Source organism: Oryctolagus cuniculus, chromosome 20, assembly GCF_964237555.1.
Source record: "Oryctolagus cuniculus chromosome 20, mOryCun1.1, whole genome shotgun sequence".
In the NCBI taxonomy this organism is placed as follows: Eukaryota; Metazoa; Chordata; class Mammalia; order Lagomorpha; family Leporidae; genus Oryctolagus; species Oryctolagus cuniculus.
In genome coordinates this window covers 19,905,645-19,929,052 of record NC_091451.1, presented here as the reverse complement: position 1 = coordinate 19,929,052, position 23,408 = coordinate 19,905,645, and the positions used below count along the sequence as shown (strand labels likewise).

At 56.8% G+C, this 23,408-nt stretch overlaps 1 protein-coding gene across 5 annotated transcripts in view; it reads left to right on the top strand.

The window, feature by feature from the left end:
* Positions 1-23,408, top strand: part of MIDEAS (mitotic deacetylase associated SANT domain protein) — a 68,502-nt gene that overhangs the window by 31,562 nt on the left and 13,532 nt on the right. For 4 of the 5 annotated variants that reach the window (XM_051826009.2, XM_051826005.2, XM_051826007.2 and 1 more), the window contains exons 2-3: positions 14,022-15,703; positions 16,529-16,828. In XM_051826009.2, coding sequence (XP_051681969.2) covers positions 14,222-15,703; positions 16,529-16,828 — 1,782 coding nt within the window. In that variant the 5' untranslated portion in view covers positions 14,022-14,221. Of the gene's footprint in view, positions 1-9,149; positions 12,977-14,021; positions 15,704-16,528; positions 16,829-23,408 lie in introns of those variants that run through there. The other variant, XM_051826008.2, reaches the window with a different exon arrangement.

Sequence of the window (23,408 nt, the reverse complement as noted above, 5' to 3'; positions counted from 1 at the left end):
TTGGAGACCTTACGGGGACAGTTGCGGGGCGGGGGGGCCGAGGCCCCTGTGCATGGTGGCTGCTGGCGCTCCTTCCGCCCCTGCGGCAGCGCCTGCACGCTTGCGTGTCAACAGCCCTTCCATGTTGTTCGCAGCTGCCTTTCCTCGCCGGCTCTGGGCAGAAGAGGTGCCAAAAATAACGCGGCGGGCACTTCCCTTGTGGGACACTGACTGTGGCAGCCTCTGGACAGCCTTGCCTGCTCTCTGCAAGCCTGGCTTCTCTGCTCCTGCTCCCTGTGGCCAGTCTTCCCCAGGTGATGGCACCGGCCTTGTGTGGCTGTCATTCTTAAGAGTGAGCCAGGGCCGGCGCCGCGGCTCACTAGGCTAATCCTCCACCGCGGCACCCCAGGTTCTAGTCCCGGTTGGGGCACCGGATTCTGTCCCGGTTGCCCCTCTTCCAGGCCAGCTCTCTGCTGTGGCCCGGGAGTGCAGTGGAAGATGGCCCAAGTGCTTGGGCCCTGCACCCCATGGGAGACCAGGAGAAGCACCTGGCTGCTGGCTTTGGATCAGCGTGGTGCGCCGGCTGCAGCGCGCCGGCCGCGGTGGCCATTGGAGGGTGAACCAACGGCAAAGGAAGACCTTTCTGTCTGTCTGTCTCTCTCACTGTCCACTCTGCCTGTCCAAAAACAAAAAGTGAGCCAGGGAGGGTGGGGGCTCATCCTCCTCACCCTCACCGGCCTGCAAGCCCTGCCGGGGTTATCTGGGAAACACTCCTGCCCCACTGTGCCCCCGCAGGCACAGCTGAGCGCAGAGGAGGCCCGTGCTGGCCATGCTCTTGCTCGTGTGTCCGTGGGCCAGGGGCCCTGCAGGACTTCTTGTCTCCTTGTCCCGCTCCTGCCTGGCCAGCCATGCTCTGGCCAGCTGTGGAACTGGAAGTGTCAGACCATTCATTTCCCCCAAGGTGGTAAAGACTGATAATCATGTCTGAGCTACTCCTGCCCAGCATGGGGCAAGGGGATCACGTTAACCGAGTTCTACTTTGTGCTGTGTATTACCTCGTCTTAAGAGGATGTCATTGTGCCCATTTGCTGATCGGAGACCTGAAGCTGTCAGGCTGGGCTTGGAGAAGGCGGCCCTTGTCCCTGCGGATCCCATGTGCGCGGGAAGCGGTGCTTTAACCCCGAGAATGCAGTCCGGTGTGGGAATATGGGCACCGTTAGCCTGGCTGATAGGGGAGATATTTGGGGTTGGAAAGGGAGGGAGAGACTCCTGTGGCCAGCACTTCCCAGGCAGCCTCGAGGCCCTGCTATGAGGGCTCAGGTGTTGCCCTGAGGGTTGCTGGCCAGCACTCCTGCACCAGAGGAGTGGAAAGACTGAGTTTAGGCCTCTTGGGGGACCTTCCAAGTGTGGGTTCTGTCCCAAACGCCCCCCAGCCTCTATAGTCCTGAGAACAGCTCTGGGAACCCCAGCCTGGGGGTAGGTGGGGTCTCGGGCTTCCCCTCCTGGCAGCTGGACCTGACCCCAGGCCCATGATTGCAGCTGCCTCGGCCCAGGGCCTGAAGAGCCTGGTTGGTGTGGACTTGGGCTTTGGGCTGGATGCCCCACTGGTGCCCGGTGTGCTGTGCCAAAGGCCTCTGGGTGTATTTCAGGAACAATAAAGAATAAATCAGCACAGGAGGAAAGGCCCTGCAGCAGCTGTGCAGAGGCTAGAGCAATGCAAGGAATGTGCAGGCGTTTGGCAGAGGCCCTTGACCAGGGCCTGAGCAAGGGAATGAACTGACTCCGGGGCCGGGCGGGTGTTATAGGCAACTCGCTGTGCCCACCTGCAGCCCTTCTGGGAGACTCCAGGCCACCACACTGAGACACCCTCACCCCCCGCCGTTGTTTTTGGGCTTATTGGGCACTAGCAGGTGTGGGGAGCTATACTGCCCCGTTCTTTACTCTCACCCCAAACCAGCAGATACCCACCCTGCTCCTGGGCTACCAGGTGAGTCTTGGCTCTTTCCCAGAGCTGGCCAGGCTGGAGGGCCTGGTCTTATGGAGACTTAAGTAGCCTTGACCTCACACACTAGACCCTCTGCTCTGCTCCCTGCTGGATGCAGACGAGCCACACCAAGGCCAAGGAGCCGGGCAGTCCCAGGTCTGGGGAGGAGTCTGCTGTGAGAACTTCACCTGGGAGGCCCTGACCACTGCCTTATCCACATACCAGGTATCTTTGGGCAGGTGCGAGTACTTCACCTCCCAGTGTCATCAGCCATGAGCTAGAGATTTGGAGCAGTGGTCTCCGGAGTGAGCCCTTGCCATCTCCACTCTGAGGATGTGCTATGAACAGCTTTACTGAGAAACTTAAGCTCTGGGCAGAAGCATGTGGGAGTGTGGGTGGCTTGGCTGGGTACTGATGCTCAGTGTCTTGGATGGGGACATTGGCATTCGTAGGGTCCCAAGGATGGCGCTGGTTTGACCAGACTTCAGGGTGTCAGGCGAAGGCAGGAGCCTGATCCCCATGGGGATTTGGGCATCTGGCAAGCAGGGAAGAGCCAAGGCTCTTGTTCTGTTTTGTTTCTTAAAGATTTCTTTATTTATTTGAGTTACAGGGAGAGAGAGAGAGAGTCTTCCACCTGTTGGCTCACTCCCCAAATGGCTGAAACAGCCGGGGCTGGGCCGGAACAAAGCCAAGAGCTAGGAGCTTCATCTCCTGGGTGGTGCAGGGGCCCAAACACTTGGGCCATCTTCTGCTGCTTTTCCGGGCACATTAGCAGGGAGCTGGACTGGACGTGGAACAGGGATGCCGGCGTCACAGGCAGCAGCTTAACCTGCTGCAGCACAATGTTGGCCCCAAGGCTTCGTTTAAAAATAAAACTTTAAAGCACTGTTGGCCAACCGTGGGTGCAGCGTTGGTGGGTGTGGCTTGCTCTCGGGCAGACGATGGTGAGCCTTCCACAGGTTGGCCCCGTGGTTGGTAGTCAGCTGCAGCTTCTTCCCCTACGGAGTCGCTCACCTGCCCAGCCTCTCATAGCCACCTCCCCCAGCCAGCCATACTTCCAGAGGTCACTGTGGTTTCCAGGCCAGCTCAGGTTGCTCTCCTGGGAGACGGTGGCTCCTGGTGCCCACAGGAGGTGCTGCCATTCATGCTGACAGCCCCGTGTGCCATCCAAGCAGGATGCTGAGCCCGGAGCTTCAGGGCAGGGAGGGGTGGAAAGGCTGTAGACCCAGGTCAGCCTGGCCCCCATCCCGGCCTTGCCTCTCTACGCCCGTGACCTTAAGCAGATGTTTTTGTTTGTTTTTTGAGCTATATTTATTTGAGAGGCAGAGTAACAGAGGAAGAGACAACCAAACCGCTCCAGCCAAAGCCCGGAGCTACATCCTGGTCTCCCGTGTGGGTGGCAGGGCCTGAATACTTAGGCCATCATTGCTACCTTCCTATGTGCATTAGTAGGGAGCTGCATTAGAAGCAGAGCAGCCCGGACTCCCAGCTGGCACTCGGATGTGGGGTGCTGGCTTCACAGGCTGCGGTTTAACCCACTGTACCACAGCGCTGCCCTGCGTGGGGTGGGGGCGCAGGTTTTGAATGCTCAGATCTTTTCAGGTTCCTTGTTAAGAAAGGGAGCAGTAATAGCTACCTCATGGGGATTCCTAGGATAAGGGGATGGGTGTTGTGCCGCAGCAGCGACGCTGACACTTGGCACACCTGCATCCCACATTGGAGTGTGTGGTTCGAGTCCCGGCTGCTCTGCTTTCTGTCCAGCTCCCTGCTCACGTGCATCTTGGGAGACGGAGAGTGATGGCTCAAGTACTTGGGTCCCTGACACCCACTTGAGAGACTGGGATTGAGTCCCAGGCTCCTGTCTTTGGCCTGGCTCAGCCTTGGCTGTTGCATGCATTTGGGGACTGAACCAGTAGATGGAAGATGGAATCTCCCTCTCTCTGTCCCTGTCTGCCTTTCAAATAAATAAAAATAAAAGTTACACACAGGGAAAAGTCTGTAGAGTGCCTGGCGCACAGTAGCTCCCGCAAGAGATGTCAGAGGTGTTGATGAAGCCTTGTTTGGGTGATGTTGGGGTTAACCTTGGCTCCAGGCTTGGCCCAAGTCTCCCCAAGAGGCAGGGTCTGTTGGAATGGAAGCCTGAAGCATTATTATTGTAGTCTTTGGCTCTGGGGCCCTGCCTTGCTCCTGGCTGTGTGTCCTCACGCAAATTTCTTTCTTTCTCTGGGTTGCTCTGTGGAATGAGGAATTGGATTAGGGAACACCGGTCTCCCTTGAGACTTGGAATCTGTTCAGCTTTCCCAGCTGGGCCCTGCTTTGCCAGTTGGCTCTGAAGAGAGGCCTGGGCCGCCTTAGATCCTGCTGCGGCCCTGAAGCGTCCAGCTCCCCCTGAGGTCACCACATGTCAGCACTGCTGTGGGCTCACTCGGCTTCCAGGGGCGGCCTCGGGTGCCTGGCGGACTGTGGCCAGGGCTCTCTGGAAGGGAGGTTATGCGCTCTGCAGGAAGAGCAGCTGTGGGAGGGAGCAGCAGGAAGGCAGAGTCCGCGGCTGGCCCTGTGAGGGGCTCAAGTGCAGCACCACTTACAGGCCCACAAGGGTAGACCTGGCGTGTTCTTGGGGAGAGGCAGGCAAGGAGCGGGGACTTCGAAGGCAGGCGGTAAGGATTGGAGTCCTGCTTCGGCCTCTTTAACAGCAGAGCCAACTTCTACAGTTTCTCCAAGGCCTCCCTGTCCCCCAGCTGTTTGGATGCCAGGATCAAGCTTGGGGTCAGGTGCAGTGTGTGTCTGGTGTGGGGTGGATGGGTGAGGGGCTTACCCAGGCTTTACCCCCCGGGTATGAGATCTGTGGCTGCCCAGAGCTCCGCGTGGGGTGGAGAGAACGCAGGCCAAAGAGGAAGTGGCAGGTTACTTGTGATCTTTCTTTCCTATCCATTTCCCAAGTTTCCTTCTGTTTTTGATCTCCATGCTGATCAGAGAACACATCATGGTTCTAAGCCCTTCGAATCGATTGAGACTCGTTTTACGGCTTACTTCAGGACCCGTGCCGGAGAATGTTGGGCGTGCTGTCGAGGCGAGTGTTTTCCGTCGCTGGCGGAGCGTTCTGCAGATGTTTTAGGTCTGGGCTTTGCAGAGTTCAATTCTTCCAGGCCCCGTGGACCCCCTGTTGAGTTGTGCTGTCTACCAGCAAAGTAGAGGGCTGATGCCTGTGGCTGTTCCTCTTGTGTTGTCTCTTGTTGTCTTCCATGCGGGCAGTTTCTGCTGCATGTGTTCCGGGGCTCTGTTGTTGGGTACATGCAGAGGGGCAGCTGTTAGAACCCTCCCCCCACCCAGACACGGACACTTGTATTGTTATAAAATGTGCTTTTTGGGCTCTAGTAACAATTTTGTGTCTTAAAGTCTTTTGCATCCGCTATGAGCCTGGTCATACTCTGGAGTCTAGTAACTTCTCTTTTGGTTACTGTTTGTATGATGCCTCTTTTCCTATACTTTTTTTTTTTTTTTTTTTGACAGGCAGAGTTAGACAGTGAAAGAGAGAGAGAGAGAGAGAAAGGTCTTCCTTTTCCATTGGTTCACCCCCCCCCCAAAATGGCTGCTATGCCCGGCGCGCTGCGCCAATCCAGAGCCAGGTGCTTCCTCCTGGTCTCCCATGCGGGTGCAGGGTCCAAACACTTGGGCCATCCTCCACTGCCTTCCCGGGCCACAGCAGAGAGCTGGACTGAAGAGGAGCAACTGGGGCAGAATTCAGTGCCCCAACCGGGACTAGAACCTGGGGTGCTGGCACCCCAGGTGGAGGATTAGCCTAGTGAGCCACGGCACCGTCCTTCGTATACTTTCAACCTCTGTATGTCTCTGAGCGTGAAGCCTGTCTAGTAAACTCATATAATTGGGTTGTGTTTTTCAAAAATTCCACTCAGCCGGCCTCTGCCTTTTCATTGGAGGGGTTAATACATTTACATTTAAAGTGGCTGTTATTGGCAAGGTAGGGTTTATGTCTGCCATCCTGCTGTATGGTTTTTATTTTTATATTTTTTCCAAAGATTTATTTTATTCATTTGAAAGACAGAGTTACAGAGAGAGGTAGAGACAGAGAGGTCTTCCATTTGCTGGTTCACTCCCCAGATGGCTGCAACGGCCGGAGGTGCACCAATCCAAAGCCAGGAGCCAGGAACTTCTTCCAGTCTCCCACGGGGGTACAGGGACCCAAGGGCTTGGGCCATCTTCTGCTTTCCCAGGTCATAGCAGAGAGCTGGATCAGAAGAGGAGCAGCCGGGGATAGAACCGGCACCCATATGGGATGCCGGCACTTCAGGCCAGGGCTTTAACCCGCTGTGCCACAGTGCCGGCCCCATTGCTGTATGGTTTTTATATGTCTTATGTTGTCCCTCTGTTCTTTCCTTTTGTGTTAAGCAGGTATTTTTGAATATGACATTCCTGGCCTGTGAAATGACACGAGAATAAGGGTTAAATGAGATACCTAGCAGATCGTCTGCACTCATTAAACCTGGGCGCTCAACTGGGCCACAGGCACGAGAGGCATTGCCAGCTCTAGGACTGGTCAAGAGCAAAGTCCCCCCGGGGCTCTGGAGGCCCTTTCAGGTCTCCTGGGCAGGGCACTGTGGGGTGCAGTGTGAGGCCTGGGGGACTTGGCCACCCTAGACCCTGTCCCTCCATCACCACCTGGGCGGCTTATGAACCCTTGCTGATCCCCTATCCTGCTCCCCAGCCCTCAGCCACACCCCTGCCCCAGTGTGCACCCAGTGAAAATTGAGAATCACTGCTCATCACTGAGACAAACTGCAGAGCGTTGCAGAGAGAGAGAGAGAGAGAGAGAGAGAAAGAAGGGGGGGGGGGTTGGAGTTGGCAGGCTTGGATTTGGATTCTGGCCCCTCACTCCTGAGCTCTGTGATCTGGGACAAGTTCCTGCCGAGAGCCAAGCTCTCCTCTCTCAGTTGGGAATGTGTGGTTATACGAGTAAGCAGCAGTCACGCACCCAGGGCCCGCAGTGGGTGCTGGTGGCTGTTGCCCCAGGCTGCGGGAGCTCATGACAGCGAGGTTTCTTTGGTTCCTCGATGCAGTCTGCGTCCCCACTCCCCACCCGAGACAGGCACCAGGGAGCAGTGCTCAGCTGCTGGAGCAGACACCTAACGCTCTGACAGCCACTGGGGCCCACTGCCTCCAGGCCTTGCTGCTGCCAGCCTCCGGGCAGAAACAGAACTGAAGGAGCATATGGGATGGTGGAGTAAGAGCACCAGGATTCAGAAGGGGTGACAACAGCCCTGTGAAGGCTGCCTGGGGGGGGGGGGGGGGGCGGAGCTTGAAGGCAGGCGGATTGTTCGTGTGGAGGCAGGGCTTCCAAAGAGAGGGAAGAGCTCCAGCCAAGGCTCAAAGTGGGGGGACTCTCCTGGGGGTCCCCTGCGCTCCCTGAGTATATCTGCAGCCCCTCCCTGCACAGGCCATCTTTCGTGATAATTACTCTGTGTGTGTGTGTGTGTGTGTGTGTGTGGTGTGTGTGTGTCTCCCGGCTGGACTGGCAGCTGTGTGTGCTGCGACCCGGGCCTCGTCTCCTGCTTCTCCCCGGTGCCTGGCTTGCAGCCAGCACTCAGCAGATGCTTGTGGAGTGGATGAAGGGGCAGGAGGCAGACCTGCAAGAGTGCACACGGCGTGTGTGGTCGGGAGGCGGCAGGGCGAGGCCGTGGGAAGGGAAGCCCCTGTGAGTGGCCTCCGCTGTGTCTTGGCCCAGGGCAGAGGCTGGCACTGGGTGCTCAGCACAAACCCCAGAGAGGCCTGCCTGAGACCTGCCGGGGCGGGGGGTGGGGAGGGGCAGCTCTTCCCAGAAGCGGAAGGAGAAACTGGAGCAGCCTCTGGTGGTGGGAGCCCCACAGGGCATGGAGAGGGTGGCAGCAGACAGACCAAGGGCCCCAGCTTTTCCCAAGTGGCGCTCATCAGAGGTTCCGTTGCTGGAGCACTGGACTGCAGGGACATTTGCCAAGCCTGTTGCAGGGACAGCTAAGCCTGCGTCTTCACCGTACTTCTGCTGGGAATCCCGAGTCCCGCTGGAGGGGGCTTTCTTGGGCTGCCCGTGGCCCTTGACTGTGAGGGAGACGTCCAGTCCCTGCAGTGTCGACAGAAGCTGACCCTGGAGCCATCCTTTGCTGGCTTTGCCCGTGACTGCCTTTTCCTGTGCATCAGCTTCCCCGCTGTAACTGGGCCTGCTTATAGCGGCTTCCCTTGGCTATCCTAGGGGTGTCTGTGGGGCGGGAGGGAAGGGAGATAACTGGATGGAGACCTGAGCTCGCCCTATAAGACAAAGGATCCCCTTCTTGTCCACAGCCCTTTAAAAGCAACCCAGTGTCAGTTTTTTACTGTCAAAGCTTAAACTGTAGCCAGCTGCAGCGCCAGCCAAGAGTCGGAGCCCCACCGGCTTGATGGCTGAGCCCCGGGGACTCCCACCTCACAGCCTGTCGGCCTAGGCTGCATTTCAGGGCTGAAATTCAGCCTAGAGTGGAATGATCCAGGGACTGTGGACTGTGGACTGGGAACGGGCCAGATCTCCCAGGGGACATGGCACTTGTGGGAAGCAGGTCCACCCCTACTGCATAGGAACACCCTTCCTTATTGGCTTGCAAACCCCTTGAGACCAGATCTCGTGTGTCCAGTGGCTTGGAGAAACGGGGCCCTCTGGCCTGTGTATGAACTCCCAGTTGCAGACACAGGCATTGCAGACGGCTGCTGTGTGTCCAGAGGGAAGGTTTGTTTGGGGCTGGGCAATTCTAGTTGGCCCGGGATGGCAGTTCCAGGCCACTTGCCCAGTCTGGCTGTAGCCAAAGGCTCTAGAGTATCAGAGCTTTTCAGGATGGAAGCTTGGCCTGGGGGCCAGCTGGGCCATGCTGGCCTCCTCTAGGGAGGGCTCCTGTGGTGGCCCCCAGCGTCCTAGCCAGACCTCTGTGTCTTAAGGCAGAAAGTGAACAGTCTCACGGGTTCATGTCCCTAGGCTGGGGTGGGAAGCCTTGGTGGGAGCATGCAGGCTGGCCCTTGTCCAGGTGGCCTGCAAGTGGTGTGGGACATCAAGTGAGAGTCCAGGGGTGCGTCGCTTGTGGGCCAGCAGTTGGAGAAGCACTTGTGTGCAGCTTAGTTGGAAAGGGCCTGGGGCTAGGGAGGGGAGGGAGATAGATCTGGAGGCAGAGCCTTTTCACCTCATCTTGGGGACCTGGGGAGCTCTGGTGTGCATCAGGAGACAGACTGGAGGTCAGGTCCAGGCGGGACAGGGTGGGAACACTGGCTGAGTGGCGCCTCTGCCCAGGCATGGCTCTGACTCACTTTGGGTGAGTCTTGAACGAGCATCCCAAGAGGCAGGTACACACCAAGTGCCAAGGTCCAGTGGTCTGTAGACTGCCCCGTGGAGCCTGCCCTCTGCTGAGGATGAGGAAGTAGGTGTCTGGGATTTCGTGTGCTCAGCACGGTGGCAGGGGTCAGCAGGCATGATGGGCTCAGAGGTGACAGCCTGTTTAAGGCCCGGAAGCAATGTAGGGAGTGCACGCAGGGCTCTGGACGCAGGGGATGGAGTTTAGACTTTGCTCTGAGATTGCATTGTTGATGCCCAGAAAATCTCACAGTGAGGTTCAGGGCCTCATCAGATTCCGTGCTCCGATCTGTCTTGCCCTTGAGTGGAGATGCAGGAGCTCTGACCGCCCCTTTCCCTAGTGCTGAGCCGGCGGGGCCTGCAGTGGCCCAGGTTTAAAAGCAGGAGCCTAGAGCTTTAAAAGCTGAAGGAGCCGGGGTCCTCCAGTCGGCTCTTAATGCCCAGGTCAGAACCTGCACCTGCTAGGGTCAAGCTGGGCACCTCCTCCCTGGCCTGTGTGACCTTGACTCTTGACCTTGACTCGAGTTTCTCAGATGAATACTCCAAACGTCCCAAGTAGGCCAGTGACTTTCCTGGTCCCTTCAGTGGCCATGGCCTGGCCCCCTTGCCCTGTGGCAGGTGTGTACTGGACTGTTCCTGGCCTGGGGGAGCAGTGTGTGTTGGCTGCCATCCCTGCAGGGCGGGGTGTCACCATCAGTGCTGAACATGCAAAACCCTCTTAAACACCTTCCCCTCTTGTGTCTGCAAAACCCACGTGGGCTCGCCACTGGTTTCTTGGTTTGCACTGCTTTTCTTGTAGAGAGAACGTGCTTCTCGCCATAACTCCCCAGGAAAGCCTCCGAACTCCTAGGCCTTTGGTATTGGCTCTCACCTCGTCTTTGGCCGGGAATAACTGTTGGTCTGCTCAGGGATTGGTTGCAGGAGAGAGGAGCCTGGAGGGAGAGTGAAGAGAGCAAGGCGGACAGTCAGACAGACTGATGAGCCGGCTGCAGAGTCTGGGGCCCCTGGGGCTTGCGGGTTTCCTTCTGCCCTGTTCTGTCTTGCGCCCGTTGTCAGAGGCCCTGCTGCTGGCCCGTGGGGTGAGCTGCCTGCAGGGGTTCCTCTTTATTCTCCCTTCCCGGCAACCTCGGGGCTCGGCAGCCTTCAGAGAAGGTGATCTCCTTCCTGTTCCTTGTCAAGGAAGGTCAGGCTGGCTTTCACCCGAGGGAGAGAGGAGTGGCGAGCGAGGTGGAAGAAATGGGAGGAAGTGGCTGAGGCCTGCGCCGACTTGCAGGCTGTGCCGACTTGCAGGCTGGAAGCCCCATCAGCAGCACCCAGAACACAGCCAGGGATGGGGTCCCAGGGGCCCCGAGAGCCCATGCCCAGAGGGCGGGACCGCAGCAGCCAGGATCAGGCCCCCTGCAGGTGGACCTCAACACCTGTTGGCCCGGTGGTGAGGCGCTTCCTCTGCTTCCTGTGGGTCTGAAGCGGTCTGCTATATTCAGGGAGAGTGGGAGAGGATGACCTGCCAAGTGTTATGTCAGCATGAAGGGCTCCCGAGCCAGTGAGGAGGGGTATCTGTCCAGAAAACCCTCGCGGTGGGGTGGTGAGGCGCATGCTGTGGAAAGAAGTGGCCACTAAGTGGCTTATCTTGGAGATACTGAATGAGTTTGATTTTGGAGTCAGAGAGACCTGGGCTCTGGGGCCGATGCTGTGGCACAGTGGGTAAAGCCGCCTCCCGCAACACCGGCATCCCATATAGGCACAGGTTCTTGTCCCAGCTGCTCCATTTCCAATCCAGCTCCCTGCTAATGGCCTGGGAAAAGCAGCGGAAGATGGCGCAAGTGTTTGGGCCCCTGCTACCCACATAGGAGACTTGGATGAAGCTCCTGGCTTCTGCCTGGCCCAGCACTGGCCATTGTGGCCATTTGGGAAGTAAACCAGCAGATGGAAGATCTCTCTCTTTCTGTAACTCTTTCAAATAAATAAATACATCTTAAAGAAAAAAAGAGAGAGACCTAGTTCAAGTCCTGACTCTGCAGCAGAATCACTGTGTGACCACAGGCAAGTTACTCAGCTTCTCTGAGCCTCATCTGGTGTACCTGCAAAATGGGGGTGAAGTTATTAGCAAAGCCTGCCTTCTTGAGGCTGTTGTGGGAATAAACGGGTGCACTTAAGACGGGCTGGCTCAGATGCACATTATCATTATTGCTACGACTACTTAGCGCCCTACGCCTGGCTGGGCCCCTCTACCCTTCCTCCTGGCTTCCCAGTCATCTCCCGCTCTCCCTGCCCCCTCCAGCCCCAGCCTTTGTTCCCTTGGGGTCCCAGGCCTGAGTGTCCGTGCTCCTGTGCTCTTAGTGTTGGGGGGGGGGGGGCTGCAGCAGGAAGCCTGGGGTGATTCAGCCTCCCCTGGACCAGGCCCCCTGATTTGTTCTAAGCAAGTCCCAGTCCCAGCTTCAGAGACTCTTGGTGCCTGAGTGGTGGTCCTCCTCGATGTGCAGGGGAGGGTGTGGGAGCCGACAGCTGTGGGTGCACCCCTGTGAGACCTGTTTCCTGCCTCTGTCACCTCCCCTGGGCGGGAGTCCTGTCCTACAGCCTCATCCTGGAGTCCACCCCTGCTTCTCCCAGCTCCTCAGCAGCCACCCCCGAGCCTGGGCCCCTCCACCAGGCACATGCTGGCACCTGCGGCCAGGCCTGCCTGCCCCGTGGGGCCTCCCTAGTTCAGGCCCCAGGCCTCGAGCCCTGAGCCCGGGCTACTGCTCCCCAGGCGCCAGGGCAGGCGCTGGCAAGGTGGGCTGCTCCCCTCCCCTTCCCTCACATGTTCTTCCTTCCTGCCTGGGCTCCCCCTGCAGAGGCCAGCTTCTAGACCGGCGCTTAGAGAGGTGGAGCCACACAGTCCCACTCCGCAGCTTCTAGGCGCCCAGGGTGCTGATGTCTGGGGGCTGGCTTTTAGTCTCTGCCCAGAATTCCCTGCTGCCAGGAAAAGCCTATTTAAAACAAGAGGAAGGGGCTCGCCCTCCTGACCCAGTCCTCTCCCACCTACGGGGTGGCTCCGGTGTTCCTCCTGCCTCTGCGCCCCCCTCGTCCCCTCCCCCGCCATTTTCCATTAGGAACCACGCAGGGGGTGCACGCTGGAGGATTTTTCTGGCTCCGTACAGGGCCGGGAAGCTGAGGAAGGAAACCGAGGAGGAAGTTCCTCCCCTTCTGGGTGCTGGGTGAAAGTGAAAGACAGGGAGGGGGCCGCAGGTGAGTCACGCGGACCGGGCGGGCTCCTGGCGCGCCGGGCTGCGGAAGCGTGCGGAGAGCGATAGCCAGGGGCGGGGCGCGCCGGGCTCCGGGGCGGGGTCGGGGCTGGCGGGAGTCACGCTCCTGCCGGCCCAGCCCCTGCCCTCTGCTGGCTCCCTGGGAACTGCTGGGGCCGCTGACGGGGACGCGGAGCCTGCACGGCCCTGGTCCCGGGACCTGCAGGTGTGTTCTGCAGCGCTGCCTGAGCTGTCCGCCCTTGACCACCCCTCCCTGCCCCAGGGACCCAGGACAACCCTTGCTTGGGAAGAGGTGGGCCACGTAGCCCCCTCCTACCCACCGCACTCCCAAGGGCTTCCTAGGGAGAAAACCGAACACCACCACCACCTATGTGAAGAAAGAAAAAGTCTTTCCACGCTAGCAACTATGTAAGTTGTGAAATACAGGTCTGGGTTCTGTCTGTTCTCAGTAGGATAAACAGAGCAACCTTTTGAAAAAAAAAAATCAAAACAGAGACAGCATTGCAGTCTAGATATATCAAGGAGAACCCTTTGGCACTTAAGTCCTAGTGCACTGTCCCCTCCACACCCCCGCCCTCCTCCCCTGCGGGAACAATTCTGTGCTTGGGAACCCCTCCTCAGTGGGGGGCTTTCTGGCAGGGAGGGGGCAGCAGGTAGCTGCTGACCAGCTCTGGCCTGGATCCTGCCTCCGGCCAGCCAGGGCTGCAAAACAGGTTCTGTGCTAGTTTGGGAAGGACGGGCAGGCAGAGCCCCACCCAGCAGCTCTTCCCAGGGGTGGGGCTAGGACCGCAGACACCCTTCTGGGGCCTCACCTGCATGCCTCAAGAGTGAAGGCCTGTGAGGCTGGCCTGGGCCCTGGGCTCTGCAAGGGCTCGCTTGGCGGTGGGGGTGGGGGTGGGGGTGTGGGAATGACCCCTCTCTTCCCACTTCCTGTGTCTGAGATATGCTCTGGGTGTCAGAGAGACATTGGCCAGGTCTGGATCTTTCCGGCTCTGGTGGAGAGCTACTGTGTGGACGGATGTACAAGCAGGGCCAGGCCTTGCTGCCTAGAGGGCTGGCGCCTGGCTCCAGAGGAGAAAGGAGCCCAGTAGGGTCTTTGCTGCCCCCTCTCCCAGCTTGGTTGGAAGGGCTTGGGCTGGCTGTCAGCTCCACTTGCATGGGCCTTTTGTGCAGTGCACAAGTCGCACAACCTGATGCACTAGTCCTGGAGCTAACCAGGTGGCGGGGTGAGAGGCGAGTCACGGAGCACCTAGGGAGGGGCTAGAGTTCTGCTGCCTTGCTGGCCACACCCCCCACGCTCCTGCTTCTGCCTCACCAGTGCTGCGCGCTGTGGCCCTGGACTCATTCTTTGACTGCGTGGGAGGCCTCAGAGAGAGCCCCCTGTCACACTTGGGGTAACATCAAGGTTGCCAGGAGGCTGTAGCTGACGCTGTTGCTACTCTTCCCTCTGCAGGCTCCTGGACCCCACGAGCAGCATGAACCGGGAAGAGTAGAGCAGCCCAGAGCCTTGGAAGAGGAAGAAAGCTCCCCCCACAGCAGCCTCGGCCTCTGCCTCTGCCTCCCTGCTCTGGGCCAGGCTTCCCTCAGCAGCTGGCCCTGGGGCATGGGCAGTTGGTGAGGCAGCTCTCCCTGCCGGGCTCCGTTGTCCACATCATGAACCTCCAGGCCCAGCCCAAGGCTCAGAACAAACGGAAGCGGTGCCTCTTTGGGGACCAGGGAGCGGCTCCCAAGGAGCAGCCGCCCCCACTGCAGGCTCCACAGCCGGCCCTCCGGGGCAAAGAGGAGCCGCAGTACGGCGGGGGGCTGGGTGCGGGGCTTGAGGGGCCCGCAGCCGCCTCCACCACCTCTCAGCCTGTGGAACTGCCCCCCGCCAACAGCCTGGCCCTGCTGAACTCCGTGGTGTACGGGCCTGAGCGGACCACGGCAGCCATGCTGTCCCAGCAGGTGGGCTCGGTGAAGTGGCCCAACTCCGTGATGGCTCCCGGGCGGGGCCCGGAGCGCGGCAGTAGCGGTGGCGGCGGAGGCGGCGGCGGCGTCAGTGATAGCGGCTGGCAGCAGCAGCCCGGCCAGCCTCCGCCGCACTCCACGTGGAACCGGCTCTCCCTCTACGGCGGACCCAAGGGGAGCCCTCACCCTGGCGTGGGGGTCTCCGCCTACTATAACCACCCCGAGGCCCTGAAGCGGGAGAAAGGGGGCGGCCCGCAGCTGGACCGCTACGGCAACGCAGTGCGGCCCATGGTGCCGCCCAAGGTGCAGCTGGAGGTGGGGCGGCCCCAGGCGCCGCTGAACTCTTTCCACGCAGCCAAGAAACCCCCAAACCAGACGCTGCCCCTGCAGCCCTTCCAGCTGGCGTTCGGCCACCAGGTGAACCGCCAGGTCTTCCGGCAGGGCCCGCCGCCGCCCAACCCCGCCACCGCCGCGGCCGCCGCCGCCGCCGCCTTCCCCCCACAGAAGCCGCCGGCGCCGCCTCAGGCAGCTCTGCCACAGATGCCGCTGTTCGAGAATTTCTACCCGATGCAGCAGCCGCCCGCGCAGCAGCCCCAGGACTTCGGCCTGCAGGCCGCCGGGCCGCTGGGGCAGCCCCACCTGGCGCACCACAGCATGGCCCCCTACCCCTTCCCCCCAAATCCTGACATGAACCCTGAACTGCGCAAGGCCCTCCTGCCGGAGTCAGCCTCGCAGCCTGTGCTACCTCAGCCCCAGGTCGCCTTCCCCCGCCGCTCCCGCCGCCTCTCCAAGGAGGGCATCCTGCCTCCCACCGCCCTGGACGGGGCTGGCACCCAGCCCAGGCAGGAGCCCGCCAGCAGCCTGTTCCTCCATCACTGGCCCCTGCAGCCGCCGCCCGCCGGCCCCCTGGGGCAGCCCCACCCCGAAGCTCTGGGCTTCCCTCTGGAGCTGAGGGAGTCACAGCTGCTGTCTGACGGGGAGAGACTGGCACCCAACGGCCGCGAGCGGGAGGCTCCCGTCATGAGCTCGGAGGAGAGCATGCGGGCGGTGGGCACAGGGGACTGCGGGCAGGTGCTGCGGGGCGGGGTGATCCAGAGCACGCGGCGGCGGCGCCGTGCGTCCCAGGAGGCCAATTTGCTGACCCTGGCCCAGAAGGCGGTGGAGCTGGCCTCGCTGCAGAGTGCAAAGGTGAGCGTGGCCTGGGGTGCTGGCCAGGCTGGGCAGGGGGCAGGGCAGCGTGAGGGCTGCGGAAGCCTAGGGTGAACGAACCTTGCATACTTCAGGGTGCGTGTGTGCAGGGAAGGGAAGCTGGAACTGACACAGGAAGGGCTGGTGGCTAGCAGCGTGCAGCCCACCACCGTGGGGTCACCGTCCCCTTCTCTTGGGACCTGGCCAGCGGGAGGCTGGAAGCTGGGGCCATTTCCAGACCCAGTTTGCTGACAGCCATAGGCTGGTTGTTGCACAGTGACTCAGAGGGTCAGAACATGAGGAACTGCCATTCAAAATCAGTTAATTTTGTTGTGTAGATGGGATGCAATAAAATAGATTTTTTAAAAAGATTTCTTTATTTATTTGAAAGGTAGAATTACAGAGAGGCAGAGAGAGAGACAGCCTCCATCCACTGGTTCACTCCCCAGATGGCTGCAACGGCTGGGCTGATCTGAAGCCAGGAGCTTCTTCCGGGTCTCCCACCTGTGTGCAGGGGCCCAAGGACTTGGGCCATCTTGGGCACCCATTTGGGGGGAATGAACCAGGGGATGGAAGATCTCTCTGTGTCTATTTCTGTAGCTCTCCCTTTCAAATAAATAATTTTTTAAATGTCTCAGCAAAAAAAAAAAAAAATCAGGAAACCTGTGTTGATATGAATGATGGTCTTTGAGTTTTGTTCCCCCATGGGCAGCTGGCAGGAGCAGTGGGTACCCCGAGCACCCTGGATTGAACAGGGGTGGGGTCCTAGAGCAGCAAACCAGGCCTTCCCTGCTGAACTCACTCCTCTTCCCCCCTCTCTTCCAGGATGCCAATGGTGCGGAGGAAAAGCGGAAAAGTGTGTTGGCCTCCACCACCAAGTGTGGCGTGGAGTTTTCTGAGCCTGCCTTGGCCGCCAAGCGGGCACGAGACGAGAGCGGGATGGTTCCTCTCATCATTCCGGTGTCCGTGCCTGTGCGGACCGTGGACCCCACCGAGGTGGCCCAGGCTGGCGGTGTGGACGAGGACGGGAAGGGTGCTGAGCAGAACCCCGCGGAGCACAAGCCATCAGTCATTGTCACCCGCCGCCGGTCCACCCGGATCCCTGGGACAGAGACCACAGCTCAGGTATGAGAGGAGGTGCAGAGGCGTCCGCCCCCTGTGGTGGCCTTGGGCCCCGTGGGAGGGTTCCAAGGAGGTGGCAGAGAGAGTGTTTTTATTTTCCAAATCAAACCTCTGGATGCATGTACAAACGGGACAAGACGGTTGTACACTTGGAATTGAGACTGGGGACATGGAGGCGGTGTGAATCACAGTTCAGGTTAGCAGATTTTCGCTGGGCCCCTCATGTGGTGGAGGCCATATGCTGGGTGCAGAACGCAGAGATGTTTGCTTGTTCTGCCAGTACTGAGCTGTCTGTCCTGAAATTGACCGCTGAGATTGAGATTTTGTCTTATTTCTTTCCTTCCCCATCCCTACTTGTTCTGTAGATTATTAGGGCAAGTACTGGTTTGTAGCTGGATTAGACACTCGATCATTGTTTCTTTTGTCTGCAGTAATGCTTTTGCCTTCTAAAGTCTAGTGTGGTGCAGTGGGTTAAGGCACCGCTTGCAAAGCCCACGTTCTATATTGGAGTGCATGGTTAGAGTCTCGGCTGCTCCACTTCCAATCCAGCTTCCTGCTAATGCATCCTGTGAGGCAGCAGGTGGATGGCTCAAGTGTTTGAGCCCCTGCATCCATGTGGGAGACCTGCATGGAATTCCAGACTCCTGGCTTCAGCCTGGCCCAACCCTGGCTGTTGCAGGGACTTGAGTGAACCAGCGGATGGAAGACCTGTCTCTGTCACTCTGCCTTTCAAATAGATGAAAATAAACATTTAAACAGTAAAGTCTAATTTGAAAGCTAAAGTCTATTTAGCTTTCTTTTGGTTAGTGCCTGCAGGGAGTATATCTATCCTTTTACCCTCTTTTGTGTATCCTTAATATATCTTTTTTTTTTTTTTTAATTTTTTGACAGGCAGAGTGGACAGTGAGAGAGAGAGAGAGAGAGAGAGAGAGAGAGAAAGGTCTTCCTTTTGCCGTTGGTTCACCCTCCAATGGCCGCCGTGGCCAGCGTACCACGCTGATCCAAAGGCAGGAGCCAGGTGCTTCTCCTGGTCTCCCATGGGGTGCAGGGCCCAAGCACTTGGGCCATCCTCCACTGCCTTCCCTGGCCACAGCAGAGAGCTGGCCTGGAAGAGGGGCAACCGGGACAGAATCCGGTGCCCCGACCGGGACTAGAACCCGGTGTGCCGGCGCCGCAAGGCAGAGGATTAGCCTATTGAGCCGCGGCGCGGGCCAATATATCTTTTCAAGTGGCTTATAATTGGGATTTGTTCTTTTCCAGTCTAGCAACGTTTGTCTTTTAATTAGAGTATTGATATGGGTTACATATTTTCTGAGTGTCTGTTTACTTAAGTTGATTAACAAAAATCATATATGTTTACTGTGTGCAACATGATGTTTTGATACATGATGGGTCTTCCAAAAAGTTAATGGAAAGTGATTATTATGAAAAAACTGTGGGAGTAGGTGGTTGGCTTAGCAGTTAAGGTGCCGCATGGGGCCCGAGTGCCTGGGTGTTAGTCCCAGCTCTGCTTTCAGTTCCAGCCTCGTGCTTATGCACACTGGGAGGCAGCAGGTGTACGACTCAAGCAGTTGGGTCCCTGCTGCCCACTGCGAACCCGGAGTGAGTTTCTAGCTCCCAGCTTTGGCCTAGTCCAGCCCCAGCTGGTGTGGGCGTTTGGGGACTGGACCAGCAGACGGCAGATCTCTTACTCTCTGCCTTTCAGATTGAAAAATAAATAAATCATATGAACATTAAAAAAAACCTTGTGGATATAAAAATTTTTGTCCCAAAATAAGATGATCTTTTAAATTTCACTTTTCCATGGACTTTTTGAAGTACCTGCCTATGTCTACATTGGCAAATGGCTACATCAAGCTAATTATATGTATTACCTCACATACTAATCACCGTTTTTGTGCCAAGAGCACTTCAGTCTCCTTTGTTAGCAATGTCCAGGGGTATGAAGCACCCTGTGTATAATGTATCTCTAACTGGAACAGTGGATCCACTGGCCAGCGTCTCCCCGGTCCGCAGCCCTCAGCCCTTGGCAACCTCCAGTCATTGTGCTCTCTGCTGCCGAGTTGTCTTTGTAGGTCGCCCTGGTGCAGTTTATGTCCAGGGTCATTACTGCTGTCGGCAGGCTGAGCTTTCTTTCTGTCCCATCCTGCCTTTCCTGTGTTCCTTTCTTCTGTTGTTTGTGTTTTCCTCGGGGTTCATTGGGGTTGCCATGAATTAGTAATTTTATATCTTATTTGTTTCTCTTTTAGTAATTACCCTAGCAGCTCTCTTACTTGGATTTCTGCAGCAGAACAAAGCCCTGGGGGAGGGGATTCGAGTGACTGTTTGCTCAGTTCTCTGAAGGGGGTGCACAGCTAGTACTATTCTAGATGCGTTGGAGAGAAGTGAGGTTATTACATACAGGGAAAGCCTGGACTTTAGGGCTTCGTTCACTAATTGAGAAGATTGCGAGGGATTCAAACATACCTGCGTGGCTTACTGAAATCCCATGTAAGTTAGTTACACAGGGTAGTTACCTTTTCCAGTGCAGTGAGAACAATGCAAAGTTCCCGTAACACCTTTCCTCCACTTTCTGCCAATGCCTCACTTGTAGAATTATTGACGTCATTTTCATTCCCTGCATATTTAACGTCAGCAGGACATTATAGCATTTCTGTTTTATCCAGTTGTTGTTTGTTTTAGATTTATCACTCCCCCATCTTTACCCCTTTTGTTGCTTTCTTTTCTTCTCGTAGTTCCAAGCACTTACATGCTGCTTGAAGAATATTCCTTTAGAGTGGGCTGTGAGGGATGAATTTTATTAGCCTCTGATTGTCTGAAAATTTTATTTCATCTTTATTTTTGAAAGGTAACTGTGCTGGGTAGGGGATTCTAGGTTGGTTGTTATTTTCTTTTGGTACTTTATTGTTATTTTTAAAAGATTATTTATTTATTTGAAAGACAGAGTTACAGAGAGAGGGAGACAGAGAAAGAAAGATCTCATCCACTGTTTCACTCCCCAGAGGGCTTCAACGGCCAGGGCTGGGCCAGGCTGAAGGCAGGAGCTCAGAATTCCATCTGGGTCTCTCACATGGGTGCAGGGGCCCTAGCATTTGGGCCATCTGCTGCTGCTTTTCCCAGCACATTAGCAGGGAGCTGGATCGGAAGTGGAGCAGCCAGGACTCGAACCGGCATCCATATGGGATGCCGGTGTCAAGGCGGTAGCTTTACCTGCTGCGCCACGGTGCCGGCCCTTCTTCTAGTGCATTCTGTTGTCTCAGGCTGCCGTTGTGCTGACAGCACTGAGAAGTCCCTGTCAGCCAAATTATTGTTCCTTAGAATATAAGGTGTCTTTAATTTTGTCATTTTCCAGATTTGGGTTTTTTTTTTAATTGTTGTTGGTTTTTGTCTTTGATTTTCAGCAGTTTTGCTGTGTTACAGATAAATGTATTCTTTGTCTTTATCCTGTTTAGAGTTTGTGGTGCTTCTTGAATAATTCTCCATCTTCTGTCTCCTCTGTCTCCGGAACTCCAGCTACGTGACTGTTGGATGTTTCACCATGTCCCCAGTCTTGTCTGTCATGCACTTTCCTATATTTTCCCATGTTTTTTCAGTTCACTAATTTGCTAATAAGTTGTTAAACCCATTCACTGAGTTCATATTTCAGTTGTCTTTTTTTTTCATTCTAGAATTTCCATTGTCTCACTTTCTGGGTTTCTGGTCCTTCCATGAAATTGTCAACTTATTGCATAAATTAAGTATAGTTTTCTTTTTTTCTTTTCTTTTTTTTTTTTTTGTTTGTTTTTGACAGGCAGAACTAGACAGTGAGAGAGAGAGAGACAGAGAGAACAGAGAGAAAGGTCTTTCTTTTTCCGTTGGTTCACCCCCCCAGATGGCCGCCACAGCTGGTGTGCTGTGCTGGTCCAAAGCCAGGAGCCAGGTGCTTCCTCCTGGTCTCCCATGCGGGTGCAGGGCCCAAACACTTGGGCCATCCTCCACTACACTCCTGGGCCACAGTAGAGAGCTGGACTGGAAGAGGGGCAACCGGGACAGAATCCGGCGCCCCAACCAGGACTAGAACCTGGGGTGCAGCGCCGCAGGCAGGGGATCAGCCCAGTGAGCCGTGGCGCCGGCCGTATAGTTTTCTTAATGTTTATTACTAATGACTTTTAATGTGAGTCTGTTTCTGTTACCTGTTGTTTCTGGTTTTAAAATAACATCTTGCTTTATTGTGTACCTGGTTATTTTTTTCTTGAGTGGCAGCTGTCATATAAGAAAAATGATTGACAATGTTCTCCTCTGGCACGAAGGGTGTTTTCGTTGCTTCTGACAGGCCACAGAGGGTACTAGCAGTCCTGATCGGCTTTCATTTGTTGAGATGAAGTGGTTGAAGTTGGACCTCACGCCCTGGCAGGACTAGCCTAGTCCTCACCTACCTTTATTCCGAGACGTGTCTCTTAGGAGTCCCGGTCGGAGCCTGGCGATCCACCCGGCTCTCTGTCCTCGGCTAGCTGTAAACTCCACTGTAGATTCTCTTGGCTCCAGGCATTTGTTCAGAGCTTTGCTCCCAGTGGCCTCTCCCAGTACCTGTGTCCACCCAGGGTGAATGCAGCTCCAAATACTGGACTCGCCTCTTTGGCCTCCTTCTTTGCTCCCCTGGGTCTTAGCTTTTTAATTCTTTTCCCACCTCTTTTCTCTCTGACACCTTCAGAAGTGTGTTTTTCACCCTTAGCCTGGATTTCCAGTTATTCTCAGCTGCAGAGTTGGCCTGCATGCCCGGCCTGTGTTGTGGGGGCCGGGGTGGTGCAGAGGAGGGCACGACCCCAGGCCACTCAGTGCCTCTGTGTTGTTCTCTGGTGGAGAGAAAGCTTGTGCTGGATTCTGGCGGCCTGGGCAGCTTGTCCCAAGAGTCCCAGTGACACAGCTCACTGCCCCCATTCCACGGATGAGGAAGTAGGTCCAGAAAAGGCAAAAGAAACTGGTCACACAGCCAGGCAGAGCAGAGCTGGGCCTGGAATTTGAATCTGCCGAAGGCCTGCCTGTGAGTGCTTTCGCAGCACCCGGCTTCGGGGCACGGTTTTGTTGTTGTTCTTTGCTGATTTATGTATTTAGTTATTTTGCTTTGCATTGTCGGCGTTTTCAATCATGTGTAAGAATGGAGTGTGGTAAGTGAATGCCAGTGTCCCGCCACCACCCAGCTCTCATTGTCAAACTACAGCCCGTCTGGTTGCGCCCGGAACCAAGCAGTGTATGAAGCCGTCCCTGATGCTGCAGTTCGCGTCTGATAACGCACACAGAGACTCTCCTTTTAGCGTAACCGCGATGCTTTCCTCACACCTAAGAACTTACCGTGAAAGCCGTCAGCTATTCGGAGTAGTTTACAGCGCCTTTTAGGGAGCGGAAGGCATTGCAGCGATCTGGGTCCTGAGTGGGATTTCTTGTCCGGCGAGTTAGGGGGCCTTCGGCCGCACTGCATTTTATCTGCACAGTGCTCCTCGGAGGGCGGGAGCGTGAACAATTCCATTTCATCCTGGTCTGCAGAAGGCAAGAGAGGGCACGAGTGGGTAGACGCCATGGCCTCACAGGGCCTCGGCTGGGGCCTTGGAGGGGAGAGGGCCTCACGGGGCCAGGCCCACTCGACGGCCAGGCCAGCCTCACCTGCTGTGCTGGGTGCCAGGGTGGGGAGCAGGGTGCTGCTCACCCCAAAGGACTGCACTCTCTGCCCTGTTGCGAATATGGCGACGGAGCAGGGAAAGGCCTCTGTTCCCTGCTGCCCTGCTTTCTGTTCCGCACGGAAGCCCCTGTGGCATGCCGGGCAGGAAGGCGGGGGAGCCAGGAGGGCTGGCCTTGGGCTGCACGGATGGGCTGCTGCTGCCGTCGGACTGGGACTCTGAGAGCAAGAGTTGCCTGAGCGGCGGCTGTTGTGGTACAGTAGGGGAAGCTGCCCACATCCCGGGCGGACTGCCTCGGTTGAGTCCCTGCTCCTCCGCGTTCCCGTCCAGCTCCCTGCTCGTCCGTCTGGGAAGGCAGCAGGTGATGGCCCAAGTGTCTGAGTTCCTGCCATCCACATGGAAGATGGGGTGGAATTCCTGGCGCCTGGCTTCTGCCTGACCCAGTGGGCGTTTGGGGAGTGAGCCAGTGGATGGGAGATCCTCTCTCTTTCTTTCTCTCTTTCTCTCTCTGACTTAGAACAAAAGTTCTGTGAGGATAGAGGCTATACTGTTCCATTTTGTGGTCCCGTGCCCAGCTGAGGCCTGGTTCCATCTAATGTAGGGTCCCTGTAGCTACCCTATTAGGTAGGCACTTACTATTCCCATGTTAAAAATGAAGATCACAGGGAGATTAATTTTTAAGACTTATGTTATTGATTTGAAAGGCAGAGTTAGAGAGAGCGTATGAGACAGAGAGCGGGAAAGAGTGTTCATCTGCTGGTTCATTCACCCCAATGGCTGGGGCTGGGCCATCGAAAGCCAGAAGCCTGGAACTCCATTCAGGTCTCCTGCTTGGGTGGCAGGGGCCCAAGCACTTGGGCTGTCTTCTGCTGCTTTGCCAGGAGCTTTAACGGGGAGCTGGATCGTAAGCAGAGGGGCCAGGACTCAAACCA